The sequence below is a fragment of the Echeneis naucrates genome, chromosome 19 (assembly GCF_900963305.1).
Source record: "Echeneis naucrates chromosome 19, fEcheNa1.1, whole genome shotgun sequence".
Lineage (NCBI taxonomy): Eukaryota > Metazoa > Chordata > Actinopteri > Carangiformes > Echeneidae > Echeneis > Echeneis naucrates.
This window is the reverse complement of record NC_042529.1, coordinates 6,611,796-6,626,867: the sequence shown is the minus strand read 5'-3', so window position 1 is coordinate 6,626,867 and position 15,072 is coordinate 6,611,796. Positions and strand designations below refer to the sequence as shown.

General features: G+C 42.6%; 1 protein-coding gene across 1 annotated transcript; it reads right to left on the bottom strand.

The window, feature by feature from the left end:
- Positions 1 to 5,776: 5,776 nt before the first annotated feature.
- On the bottom strand, positions 5,777 to 9,940 carry LOC115060153 (C1q-related factor-like). Its single transcript, XM_029527993.1, has 2 exons — positions 9,275 to 9,940; positions 5,777 to 5,956 (listed from the first exon to the last, which is right to left on the bottom strand). The coding sequence occupies exons 1-2, from the start codon at positions 9,920 to 9,922 to the stop codon at positions 5,777 to 5,779; spliced, it is 828 nt and encodes a 275-aa protein (XP_029383853.1). The 5' UTR covers positions 9,923 to 9,940.
- Between the last annotated feature and the right edge of the window lie 5,132 nt (positions 9,941 to 15,072).

The following is a 15,072-nucleotide window of genomic DNA, read 5'->3' as shown; positions in this document are numbered from 1 at the left end:
AGCAAATAATTTTCTGATAGCAGGGGGGTAAAGACTTTTATAATCGTTCCATCGTGTTCAGAGAGTTGGCCTAAGGCACCACAATGTGCCGACATTTTGGAATCTCCTGTCTGAGTGGTTTTTCATCATCCCTCCTCCCGCTGCCGAGAGGGAAAGTAAAACAGCTTGAACATAGGCAAACAACATAAAAACCTTTGCTCTAAACGCAAAACCCAACATTTTCAGCAACTGTTGCATTAGCCAATATTGTTTTTGTTGGAAATTCCTTCAGGGGCTTCCTTTTTTCTTCTGAACACAAGGAAAACACACAGCCCTAGGGGGTAATAAGCTCTCAGTATTCATCAGGGGTTGTTAAAGGTAATTCATTTGTGCCATTTTGGTGACTTACCAATTAACAAACAGTTGTTATTTCTTTACTGAGTTTATGTTTGTGCGTGCATGGAGGACAGCAAGCAATGTGTATATAAAAGTAACTGGGTGTGTTACGACTCCAAATGAACAAATCTGGATTCTCAATGCAGAAATGATATTTAACTGTTTATTTTAAGGTTAGAATAAAGGCTTGGCAGCTAGCTGGGGAAAACTAAAGTATTGGTTTGGTTTGGAGATCCAGGTTGAATAGAGCAGACAGGAACAGTGCTGAGCGATCCAGGAGTGGAAGCAACAGGAGACGACCGGAGCCAAGTCCAGGCTGGATGGTAGCAGGTGAATGTGGCAAATCTGAAGCACAGAGAAATCCAATTAACAGTAACAAGTTGAGACAAGATTCTTCGAGCAGAAGGTGAGTCAGCCTAGATGTTACATTCAAAAACAAATCGGACAACACTGAAGAAGGAAGTCTTTGGTAGAATAGTTTATCCAGCGACCGAGGAGTTAAATAATATTAATGCAATACTGCTAATGATGACAGTGACAAATGGTCGATCCCACGCTGGGCAACAGGGTGGATTTGTCTTTATAACCTCTAGATAATGTAACATTTAACTATTACACGAATATAATTTCCTTTGGTCCAAAGAATTGACTAAAAGTGAAAAAACATCAGTACAAATTGACAAAGAGCAGCGGTGAAAAACCCACAGCTCTGTCCCCGCGGTCCCTTCGGACATCAGGTCACGAATGCAGCTCGACACCAACGGGTAGGATGAAGTGGCCCGAGCAACCATAACAACTGTAGCGTTCTTGAACTCTGGCTTCTAATGTCACGCCGAGGAAAGGGGCACTCGCAGCGCCTCCGTAGCCCGTTGTCAGGCCGCATCCACGGAACTGCAGTGAGGTGAAGAGACAGGCAACACGCCAGCGGAGCGTCCCCAGCCACATGACTCAACCTGTCCTCATGTGTTAGCCTTATCTCAGTCAGGACCATGAGGGAACAAAACCATTGGTATTGAGTCACTGGCACACTGGACAGTCCCCAGATGAAGCGTGATGATGGGAAGGAAGTGAGCATTGCATGTTGTCATGCGTGTGTGTGTTATTTTGTGTGTTCACCCTTTACTCTTTGCCACATACCTTGAAGATGCATCTGTATCTCAGAGTGTGACCACAAATGTACGGCCTTTTGGATTTCAGGCTGGTTCTTCTCTGATTGTTTCCCAGAACTGTACCGAGTGCTCACCTGTTTTTCTACTAAAACATCTGAATCAAACTAGCAATCTGGAAAACTGCACAAAATCAATTCTTTCACTAATGCCAGTAAAAAATGCTGGCAGTGCTTCTCATGAATGCATACTCTCCCCTCCAGCTTTTCTGAGCGCCGAGAAATGAGACGAGAAAACAGCAAAAAATGATTAAAGCATTGTCCTTTTCACAATGCGACATTCCAGGTCTTACAAAGATCAATCACAACCATGCAATCAAGACTTTTATTTTACTCCTGCAGATTCTCATCTGTAATCAGGCATGAATGAATTGTTGACATGACACGTGAAATGGAATAATCTGTCTGTTAATTTCTCCCACACATTGATAGTGGGTTCAGCTAGTGTACACTTCCTGTTTATTATTAGACTTCAAGGTGATGTACACAGGCTCCTGTTGACCCTTAAGATAACAGATATGAAGAGAAGCAGAGCAGCTGGCAAGATTCTGTTCAGTGTCAGTGGTTATTGACAGCTAGACAATATGAAGAAGACACTTTTTAGCCACGCTAGCGGCGCGGCTCTACTGATGATATCCACTCAGAGTCCAACACTTTGGTCCAGACTGAAATATCTCAGCAAAGGTTTAGCGTGTTGCCAAGAAGGTGTGAGCAAACATTCACGGTTTTCAGAGAATAAACAAACCAGCAGGGGTGAATTTAATGTCTACTTTAAAGGTTGGCATGAAAATTTGTGCTGCTGATTTGCATGAATACCTGCAAAAGCACAATGGGCGACGTTTGGTAATTTCTCAGAGCACCACTTGAGCCTTTCAGTGACAGCAGTGCAACTCATCGTCATCTTTCTGTTTCTTTTGTGTGTGTTTATCTGCATGTGTCCTTGTTTGTGCCATGTCAAAAGCATGAGAATAACCGAATTAGGATGGCAGAGTGTGTGATTCTTTGTGCAGCCAATTGTGTCAAAATCCAGGAAACCATTTCCCTGCTTGCACACTCACTCAAGTAAAACAATGTGTGCATGTGAGCGTGTGCAGGTGTCTGCATAGTTAGAGGAAGTGCACATGAGCACAAAGGCAATTTAGCCCGACAGTTAAAGCATCTATCTCTAATTTGGATCTTCCCTGGTGAGTTAAGTGAAGATACTCAAGATAACAACACTAAGGGCTCATTAATGTCACATCAGGCATCAGGGGAGGGGCTCTCTCTCCATTCCTGGCATTCGCCAGAGAGTAGAGACACATGCATGAACACCCGCACACACAATGCTGACCCCATACACTGACCCAAGCACTAACGCACGTGGACGCGAGTTCTGCAGTAGCCTGATAAGCCTCACGCCTCACCAATTGGCCCCATGCAAATGTCAAGCTCAAGCCATCTCGGTTTGCTGATAGAGAGAAGGTGGGAGTGAATGGATCAAAGGTCTGCAATAGACTCATAATCTTTCAAATACCTCTACTTAGACACAGTGAAAAAGGCAGAGTCCAAGGGATGCAGCTTACGTCAACAAAAAGCAGCTTACAGCACGTCTCGGAGGAATACTTATGTTCAAACCCCGAACCTGCTTAACGTTGGGGAGGACATGAGATGAAATGTGAGTCAAATGTTCAAACATCACACACAGTTTAGATGCTGCTTCATGACAAATTAACACACCGGCCCCTGACTGTCCTGTCGGGTAGGTTGTTCAGCTAAAGTCACCATCAAAACCAAACATCCGCCTCAGGGAGCAGTTTGTGTCGCTGACACAAGCACAATAGTTTGAGTGAGGATCACCCAGTTTTACAGGATGAGGCAAAGACGGTGCCTGACAGGAGCTTTTGGGCTTACCCCCGTCACCAGTGTGACTCTGACGTCCATAAGTGACTCGGAAAAGGGAGGGGAGATGGTTATCTATGCAGCATGATGTAAGTATTATCTGCTGATATGACACCACAATCAGCGAATCTAGCTGCATTCTTTCATTCCACTCTCTCCACTCATTCATATACTTTGAGAGAGGAAATGATTTGGGGTCTTTTAGTTTAATATATGTGGTCTTTTGAGCATATTAAAGTGACAATGGCCGTGGCGTGGTTGTGTTTGGCCCCAGAGGAGCGTCTAAGAATACAGACTCAGGCAACGTTCACTTTCAGTGGTTTCAGCAGTGAAAGCTGTTTCTCACAGTCCGGGGGCATTAGGCTTTGACATTGTGTCATGAATTTGATGATGTGCTCATACGTCCTGCGAGGACGAAACAGTCTGTGCTACTGCTCGGCTGCCCCGTGGCTCGGGGGTGACCTCTGCTTAGGCGTGGAGCCTCGGTCTTAATTGTGTCTGGAGGAATTCTGTTGTCTCAAGACAAGCTTAAATTCTCACCAGAGGGCTTTCTGTTTTTACAACGCGGAGCAACTAAACACTGCGCTCCAACAGCCCAGTGTGGGTTAGGGTGGGTGCTTGGTAGTCTCTTTCTGACATATAATCAACTGTAAATTGTCACAGTTGAGAGTGAAATGAAGAATTGAGTTGAGCCTCATTCATTATGACAGGCAACATTCAGCTTTATGCGCTTCAGTCACTGAGTCACTGTGCATTTTGACATGACTCCCTTATCCCCTTTTATGACATCTTCCAAACTTTTGTTCTTGAACTCTAAACTTGGTGTTTCAAACTTGGTGAGACACAGTAGTGGGCCCTCCGCGGCCCCCGTAGAAAGGGAATTATGTCCAAACAATTTCATAATATCAAAGTGAGCTCTTAAGGAAGCACTAAAATTTATTGGTTTCTACAGTTTAAGCCTGGAAGCTATTTTCTTGTCTCTGGCACTTGCGTCACAATCCCACCAGAGCCTTATTTGCCCCGGATTACTTTTTGACACAATCTAAGCTTTGTCGTGATATGTTCTAACACCCGTTGCTTGACTTTCTGCCGCGATATCTCATATCTATGTCTTCACACTCATTAGAGGAAAAAACGCATCCCTCCTTTGATTGTGAAACACAATCATCGCTTGCTTCATTTGGCATTTAATACAGCTGTGATTTCCTCTCCTTTTTCCCCTCAGTGATCTTCTCAGCGTTGATTGCCTCTTGCTGCGCTGGCATGGCTCTCTTGTCTGTAACATTTGCAGCACTAAAGGCTGCTTTTACCAGAAAATGAGAGATCAGAACAGCTGATCAGCAAATAGATGAGGTGAGTGACATTAACCAGATAATGTCTGAGGAAATGGAAAGAAGGAAAAAAACAAACATTTTTAATGAAAAATTATGGACCTTAAAGTAAAAATAACAGCAATAGATGCTTTTTAAGTGTACACGGTGTTTAAAATCACAGCCGCTCTCTTTATCATTTTTGGAAACATACAGAGCATTTCAACAGAAGCTGCATGCATGAATCAAATAAATACGTGTTTACAAATTAGCACATCAAAAGAAAATTACATAATATAATTGTACAACTACCTATTACCAACTATATAATTTTTAATCGAGACAATAGAATGCATGTGCAGTGCTGACACTACTTTGACTGTGATCAGACATCAAGATTCAATATTGAATTTACACTAACAATATGCCAAATATAACGGGTTGATATGACGTGATTCTTCAAATCATTACATTGAGACATAAATACATTTTGCGACACCGTCTGCCATTCCAAACGATCATGATCTCATTTTCGCATACATTATTTGACGATAAATCCTTGCCTCTCCTCAGTACAATATTTTATCATACAAACAGCATTAGAAAACAGAAGCTCAACATAAATCTAAACAGCACATTTACAAACACTGCAGTCGCCACAACTGTTGGATTTCCAGACTTGAATATGAAATGACAGCTCAAAAATGATGGTGAGGCATCGGCAATGTCACAATTGTTAGTGCACCTCAGCATGACACATGGCAGTGACTGTCACAGTTATTTTGTTCACGTCCATCTGAATAGTGGCATAGGCACCCTGTATAAAATTGAATGTACAGATGAGAAGGTGTGCAGTTACCGATAGCCACAGATCCTCGGCCTTGAACGCTGCTTCCGTCTGCTCATAAACATCTGTGAAAACAACCTGATTGTGTGGATCGGTGGCTATGGGCAACATCTACCTTACTGTGAGAGCCAAGTGAAAGTCAGGGACTGAATGTCTTCTGGCTGTGACCTTTCACCTTTGAACCCACGTCCTGCCCAGTCTTCAGTCGGCATAGAGGATGAACCCTGAGAAGGTGCTATATTTGTTGCTGTTGCCCCCATGAGCTTTGCCCCCATCCAGTTTAATGAAAACCTCATCACCCGCGTCCAAATGAAGGATGACACTGTTGCTGGCATAGTCATAACTCTGATCCTGGTCTTGGGCAATGGCGCTGGCCCTGACCTGGAATATAATGCACACACACAAACACAGACAAGAAGAGAGGAAGTGAGGAGATGAAGCTGGTGAAATGCTGATGAATGAAACTACTGGCATAATAACAAACAGATATAAACACACATTAATATATTGGCATTAAAAGGCAAACAGATTTTTATCAACCGACATTTAAGCACACTTTTATGCCATGTAACTGTTATTTTAGGAAAATAAGATTTGTAAGAAGTGCAGACTGAGTTTGAGGGGTTTACTTTGTGTAAATGTGTCCCCCTGTGGTGAATATCTTGTTTTTTTTCCTCTCGTGACTCAAAGAAAAGGCTCAGGCTTCAGTCAGCTTGCCCCGAGGAAGGATGGCAGTGCATACTCACTCCTTGCCTTATGTTCTCTGGGTGGGGGCACTGAAAATGGCGTGTTTTCCTGAACTCAAGTGTCATCGTGTCAACACAGGCTAATTACCAGGGAAGTTAGATGTGGAGCATAACACCCAAATCTCTTTTGCGTGTTTGTATAAAACAGGAAACTGGGATGGGGTGGTCGCAGTACATATGCAGTTAGCCACTGAAAGACATATCCCCTCTAAGCTTCAACTAATGCGTAATCTGAGTTGCCAGGTTGGTTGTTACGCTGCAACTTCACCAGTGCAGCCATAAAAAGTCTAATCCCCGCTGCTTCGTTTTGGGCTGACGGGTTCTAAACTAAATGAGAACCAGAAAAGCAACGAGGACTTCTAATTAGTTCCAATGGAGTATTGAAGTGTAGGGTCGTGGGCCGCGGGGTCTGTGAGGAGAGATGACAGCATCATGATGGATCTCTGAGACATGAGGTCAATGCTGCCTCGAGTCGCTTCGCTCCCTGCATTCACCTTCAGCTCTGCTGCAGCAACACCATGTCCGTTAGTAATAACAAATAAACACTGATGGGCTGGTTTCTTTTGCCACCCCCTTGATGTTAATGTGAATACACTGTCATCCATGGGCAGCACGGTGGCATTGTTGCCTCACAACCAGAAGGCGGTGGGTTCGGTTCCCTGGGCCCTGGGCCTTTTTTTGGTGTGCTTGTGTGGGTGTCCTCTGCGTACTCCTCCAGCACCCCGTGACCCGGAAACGGATAAGTGATCGAAGATGCATGAACGAAATTTCTTCCCATGACGCCCCTGGGATGAAGTCCCCCCCACCACCACATAAATACATAATAATTATCCCATTGTTGTTGCCTGACAAACGTCTGTTTAAAGAGCACCAAGTCATCATGTAATTGTTGACAGCATTAAATTTGTTGGCTCCTTTTCCTTGAGCACTTTTCTGTATTCATCTTCTTTATGTGTAAATAATGAAGTTGTTTCTGTAGATGCAGGTTATTTCTCAGCATTTATTTAGTTGGTGTGGATCTTTGCTTGAAGCGGATAAATGTGATGCTCCTTCGGTTTTATCAGATTAGAGTGCACCACACCAATGTTACATTTGTATTTGGTTGTGCACTTAAGTGTCAGTATGAATTTAGATTTGTGAACAAATTCTGAAGAATTATTTGTTACTTACTTACAATATTACTTGTTACTTTTTTCTCTCTTTCATATCAGATAAGTAGTAGCTCATACTTGCTTAGGACGACAGATTAATTGTTGCTTTAAAAATTAAGTTCATCTTGGGTGTTGCCATATCAACACTGCCAATGCCTGCTAAAGAGAGTAGACAGAGGCAGAGATTAAGAGCTGGGGGAGGCAGCTTAAGGAAGTCTCCACAAAGCAATAGTCACCCAACAGGTGAGTCATTGTGATTAAAATATCTAGCTGCAGTTCTTACACACTGCGTCTCAAACAAATATGTGCTTCTCTCTCTCTCTCTCTCTCTCTCTCTCTCTTTTTTTTTTTTTTTTTTGTTGGTTAAAGTTGAAACTAAGCCAGTTTTAGGCACTTTAATGCCAATACTTATATAAACTGTAGCCCAGTTTAAAAAAACAAAACAAAAACCCAACCCATTGTTTGTGTATTTAACAATGTCAGTTGAAAATGCAATTCTTTGTGCAGAGAGGTGCAATATGTTTGAGTTGCTGGCATTAGGAAGAAACTAAAAACTAATCTGTTCCCCACTGGCCTCATTTAACCATTTAATCTTTTTATTTGACATTATATTATCTGTTGATGTACCATTATAATCTGTGTTTCATACTGCTCTTTTATTGAGCTTTGTATCTCTATTTTTATGCTTATGTTATTTCTGTCTCTTATAATGTGCCATACAAATAAACCTGTCTTGCCATAGTGAGGATGAGAAATGGGAAAGGGTGGACTGCCCTCCTTTAATGTAGCCACTGCCCCTTAAAATGTCTGTGCACAAGTCTTAATTACAAAAATGAACAATTGAGCATGAACAACTCACAGACAGCGATGGACTAAACAAAAGTACACGTACATGCTTACGGTGTTGATATGGTAAACTTGCAATGTGTGCAGTCAAATATGACAATCAATTATTTGAGGTGGTTTGTCTTAGAATTACTGAGTGTAATCCTTGTGTGTTGTCTTTGGGAATAGATCCTAGTTAAACGCGCTGATCACAGTTTAACCCAAAGCTCTTTAAATCGTCAGAATAAAAAAATTTAAAACAAGTAAGTAGTATTATTAGTGCAGCTTTTGTACTGAACTGCATCATAAAGCACAGGTGTTTGGGTCATTGTATCTCTCTTTGTTCTACTTCAGGCTGTCTGAGATGTTTACAAGAAAATGTCAAGGCTCAGATTTACATGCCATTTGATCAGTGTCATCACCTGGGGCTTTGAAGACATTACCACCTTATCCATGAATTTAGCAAATATCATGATTCGATAGTGAAACATGCCGGCCTGACAGCCAACTTGATAAGGCATACTATCACATCATGGATCCATGAAGTTTGTTGTATTTCAAAGGGCCCCAGCTTTGAACTAGCTGCAACCCCAGGCTGTGTTTTGATGTGTGCAGAGCTGAGATAGCACTGCACTGCTTCCACTCACTTCTACGTGTACATCACCGGATGTGTAATATGCACAGATACACCTTCTGGCAGTGTGCCACTCTGCATTGTTATTATACTTCACTAAAACATCTGACCAAGTCAGACCTAAAATCAGAGCACACATGAATGCATGACTACTCAATTTAGACTGCCAGCACAATGGTTACACCGCTCCCTGAGCATGTTGATGTGATTTCACCCCAGTGTATAAGTTAGGATTCATATCTCATGTTGTCAATAAGTCATTTTCTACTATTTTTTGCTGTTTGGAAATCTTTAAAAATCAGGAAGTGTCCTAACAAGTTAAACAGTTAAGATTGTTACCCACCAGACCATTCTTGATTAAGTCAGCCCACATGCTGGTGCCATCTCCTCCCCTCATCAGCACATTGTAGATGAAAAAGTAGGTGCCAGGGATCTTACAGGTGAACTTGCCCGTTGCGCCCTCATAGTTACCCCCAATGTTAGTCACAACATCATCAAACCGCAGAATATCGTAACCTTCTTGAGGATTTCGTAGTCCTGCATAAAATGCTACACGAGGACTGGTGTTGTACGTGGTCGTGCTAACTGCCCCTTTGCCCCCTAAGCCTAAAATCCCTGTGCGTACTATGTCCACACCGTCTCCTGGTGGTCCCTTCGGTCCCGGTGGGCCTGGTTCTCCAGGTGGTCCTGGGGGTCCAGGTTTTCCGGGACGTCCTGGTTTCCCTTGTGGGCCATGAGCACTGTAGGTGGGCAGCGGCGGGCCAATGCTGTGATCACTCAGATCTGCGTCATCATCCACCTGTAGGCCCGTGGTTGCTGTATCTGGGCCCACAAGCACACCCGCCCCCGCTGTGCCCGTGCTGGGGAAGGGGTCACAAACCATGCGGCAGGTACCCAGCATCTCGTAGTGGCTTGCACTGTCATCTACGCCACCTGTGCCAACAGAGCTGACAAGCACAGGGATGAGCACCACCAGAACCAGGACCAGCATGACCCCCACAGCAGCTGCCACCAGGGTCTTCCGCCCGATGCTCAGCCGGGGAAGGGGCTGCGCTGCCAGCGTGGAACTCTCCGGGGTGGAAATGGTGACTGTGGGGAGTGTGTCCACCCGGCAAAACGCAGAGTCGATGAGGATCTCCGATGGTGGAGATGGTGCCCAGGGAGAGCTGGTACGAGTGTGTGAGTGAGTGACAGAGCCGAGTATGAGTAAAAGAGAGGGAGTGAAGCAAAGGACCGAAGTGATCAAAAGGAGAGAGAGGTTGAGAGAGTGAGTGGAGGGGAGGAGGGAGAGAGAAAGACAGTCTGAGAGGAGGAAAAAAAAAAGAAAAGCAAGGGGAGGAGAGAGTGAGCAACATACACTCACCAACCATCTTAGTCAGGGCTGAGGAGGGCACTTTCCTAATCTAACAGATGTGAAAATCCAGGGAAAGAAAAAGGAGCGTGATATATGGGGCGTAAAGACTAAATTCATCGATGCTAAATTGGATGAGGAGGATAGAGATGGAGAAAAAAGATTTGAGAGAAGTTTCCAATTTTAGGAAACAACACGTAAACCTTCTCTCTCCATTCTTGTGGCAGTACACTAAAATGTGCTCAGTAAGCTCGAACAGTTTGCCATAGCTTGGTGCAATATAGATTTGAATACTTGGAGAATTCCTCATTTGAAATATCTAGCAGTCAGCAGGAAGATAGATATCGATTTTGTCTGCTGAGGTTTTTATAGTATTTTAGCAGACTGTCTCTCTCTATTTTTTCAAGGTCAGAATGTGTATGTTTTTCTCTCTCTTCCTACATGGTTAGGTTTGTGTGCATATTTGTTTGTGTGTTTGTGTGTGCGTGTGGGTGTGTAGCAGAAGCTCCTGAATACTGGAATAATTCCAGACATCTGTGATCAGTCAAGCTGTGACCTTCACTAAATGCACAAACTTTTAAAGGGGCAGTTTGGAGCTTTATGTAAAACACTAATTTTCAATGGAATTTATCTAATTAGTCCCAAAATGAATTGCTGAAATCTCTAGTTGGGGAAAAATTTGTGGCAGAAGAAACACAAAGTGATAGCTGCCTCCTTATCCACATAGTTTATGGCAGCTTTTTATGTCTGATGTTATTATAACCATGCAAAACAGTACCAGTTGATTTACTGACCACATGGAGGCAGCAGATGGAGCCAGCGGTAAACACTGATGTATTATCAGCTTAAAAAAACTGATGGACAGACATCAACATCAATCAGACTCTATGCAACACATTTAAGGTCAACACAGACTTTCCTTTTATCTCGTTTTCGCTCCCCACCAACTGCTCACAGAGACAGCCATCTCTCTGGCTGCTACAAGTTTGACACTAACTTTTCTGTTTCTGGTGATGGACAGGTAGCATTTGACAGTGCCGTCATAGCTGAAAGGCCCTATGATTGCTTTTGCTTGTCTCTCCATGGTGTGTCAAGATGTCATACATGAAAAGCACTGTTTAAAATATTGTGGGTTTCCTCCAGGTACTCCAGTTTCCTCCCAAAGGTCTGAGTGTGAGTGTGAGTGGTTGTTTGTCTCTGTCTGTCCCTGTGGACTGGCGATCTGTTCAGTGGGACCCCGTCCTCGCCCAGAGTGAGATGGGATTGGCAACCCGGAAACGGATAAGCGGTAAAAGATGAATGACTGAATGAATGTTCATAATATCACCTGCGACAACTCTGCGGCAACAACAGATGGAATGATAATATATTTAAGGTTTCCAAATATGCACAGGTGCAAGTTAAGCCAAGACACACCGACTTTGTATCATACCTTCTATCTTCCATCTGGCTTGGTCAAGTTTCATTTTAAGTTTGTAAATCAGAACTGTTGCAACTACTTTGGTGAGTAGAGTGAAGCTAACATGCTGCAGTTGCTCAGGCAGGTGGAGTTGGCTTGGCACTCTAACACTTATTAAATTCTTAGCAATAAGGCAGGTTCTGCAAACTGTCTTTGGTGGGCCAAGTGCTGTGCTACCACGGCTAACCCTGCTGCAGCTGATGTTTGCTGGAGCAGATTTGGCAGAGGTTTTATCTCTCCTGATGCCTATAGGTTTGGACCAGGATATACCAAAGACTTCTGTTTCACAGTTAAAGTGAGTATTTCTTGCTCAAGCCAACATGAGTTTGTGTGTGTGTGTGTGTGTGTTTGCGTGTTTGCGTGTTATGTAGCTGCTGAGGTTTCTGGCTGTTGGTCTCCCACTAATTTGCATGCAGCCAGTAAAATGGACGGCCTGTTCATGCAGGCACTTGATCATTACTGCATCTTTGCTGCCATCATGCAACCAGGTTATATTTACACTGGCATTAATTATCTCTTTGCTTTCAATGAATGGGATCATTTTGACTTTGCTTATTGTTTGGTATGTGCAATTTGTTTTCCATGCCTTTTGTTTACATAGCTTTGAAATATAAAAACTTTGTGTTTTATTTGTTTTTTATGTTTTGCACACAATTCATTAAAAACTAGTAGCCAGCTATTTCGGGTAAAATTGCTTTAACGACAGATTTAGGATAATAGCACTGTCTTGCACTCATTTACACATTTATGTGTATGTTCTAAGGTATTTTGCTTCATATATATAGTTTGTTGCAACTGCTGTCAAAGGACATGACAATGGTACTGAGTCAGACACCTCGAGCAGTGCTTTCTTGCTGACTCTCTCTCCATCTTATGACATACTAAATCAGAGGGATGAGCATGTGGTTAAAATGACAGAAAGGGTCTTAATTTTATATGATCAAAATCTGCCCAAATTTCATACTGTTTATCCATGTATATCACCCACGAAATCAATCAAACCATATCATCATTAAAAATTTTATTTAATTGGTCAAAACTAACAAATAGTGCTACAAAACAGTTACTAAAATACCAAAACAAACTTGAACATAATGGTGATTGGAGTACAAAAGACCATAGCACCTCCGTAAACTCAGCATGTACATTGTAAAATGTCAAATAAATTGCCTTTGAAACTGTGCATTTGCTTTTTAAATAAAAATCTCTATTAGCAAACATTTGTGCCCCCATGTGGCCTTTTAACATATTACTAAATATGCAACCTCCAAGTGTCATATTCATTCTCTTTCTGTTATCTTTCTGCCTTTACTGTAAATGTATAATACAAAATAAATCCAGCCTAGTATGCACCTGGTTCCACAGCCCAAATCTGACCGGAAGATGCCTTTTCCACATCTGAACCTGTTCTGTGGGGTCCAACTACTATTTCACTGCCATTAAATGATTTTCTAATATTATTCAAAATATTCATAAACACACAGCGAAAGATGGCTGCATTCTCTATGTAGTCATCAGGAAATAAGTTTGTTTTTCTTTTGGTTTTAGCCCAGTCTGTGAGGTTTTCTCACCCCGCTGCCACACTGAAATACTCATGCTCCTGTGACATTATTTTGCCAGAGGAATCATTAATGACTGGCTGAAAGGTTAAAGTTAGGTAAGTCTGTGTAAAAACAACTCAGGTCATCTGTGCTGAATAACCCTTGGAACCTCCAAAAACTCCCTACAGACGAAAAAAAAAACAAAAAAAAAAAACTGGAATTTAAAAATGAGTGGCCTCTGAAGCTGTTTCCTTATTCCCGCTTCACTTACTGCATTTACTTCTGTCAACCAGAGGATGGCACTCTCTGCTAACTGTTGCAGGAAACCCAAGAAAATAGAGGCCTTGATCTACTCAGCCAGGATACTCAACGTTTCTCTAAAAGGGTTATTAAATTCTAAATTCTTACAACAGATTTTCTTTGTGAATATTTCTTCTTGTGATCTACTTGCACCTCCCAAGTGTGCAGAAACCAAAATTTCCTGATTCTGTGTTTTATACGCTACAAATCCAAACTCTTTTTGTGGATAAGACACCCTTTTTTCTCGGCCAAGTCAGGATGTGATCCCACTCCAAGCAGTAGCAGGAGCTGCTAGATAATTTAATCAGCAGGGGAGTAGGGAGAAGGGGAAGGTGTAGACCACCCATCTTCTACAGCATTGTTCACATTCCAGTGTGGACACATGCGATGGTCCTGCCTGTAACCTCAGAGCTGAAGAAATGACAGGCCATCTTTGATGTCTATATTCAGGATTGACTGCACTATATGCGCCTTTTATCTGACTTTTGCTTACTGTATCTATGAAATCTCTTTGGTTTATGGAGTTAACAGAAGCTTCGACATAAAAATTGTGAATTTTTCAACTGAAAAATTACACCTTGAAAGGGTAGTTTTGTCTTTGCAGTTACATTCGCATACGAGAATAATTAGAAACGTGAACGGAAGAGCACAAACTCAGGATAATTGTGAATTCCAGGCCTTTTTAATGTGATTATCTTTCACTGAAAAGCATATCAGCTCCTTGTGTGTTTACAAAGGAGTTCAAACACAGTGACTTCCTTGATTCTTTCATTTTGGTCTCTTCCTTTTTAGGGAATGGGCTGCTGCCTTGCAGCTCCTCCTGGGATTCAATGAGAATTCTTTAGCTGCTTTGCTTGGCGGTTGGTTTTCAATCCTCAAATATTGTTATTTCAGAGTGTCAGGTTGGTGATAATGAAGGAATAATAATAGTAAAAAAAAAATCATCAAGTAGGTTTGTAAACAACTGTTTGGAGTTGGTTTTATCAAGAGCAAGTAATTAACAATTCAGTAATTTATTTTGGATCACTACAGTTGGCAGTGATCTCAGTGATTACATATTATTGTATGCTATTTTGTGAGTAAATCCACAGCTCCAGCTCTTGCTCCCGGAGCCGGAGGAGCTTGTCTGATGGTGAAACACACAGCTGCTGGAATCTACTCCTCACAATCAGCAGACACATATTTCCCTTTTTAGGGCATTCGCATCTATTACGTAATTTAGGGAGCACTCGGATTTCGGGCAAACTCGCCCGTGTGGAAGTGGGAGGGGAGGGGAGGGGAGGGGTCTGTCACGGAGCGACGCTTTTCTAGACCAATCAGACGCCAGAGAGTTTGCTCTCCTTTTCTCCGATTGGCTGGAGGGCGCGCTGGGTTGTCCGACGTCACCGTCCCTCGCGCTCAGTCTGTGGCTGGGAGCCTTTAACGTTCATGGTTTTGACGGCAGTAGTTGTAGTTCCCACACCGGAGGCAGAAACTGTCCTGGAGGAGGA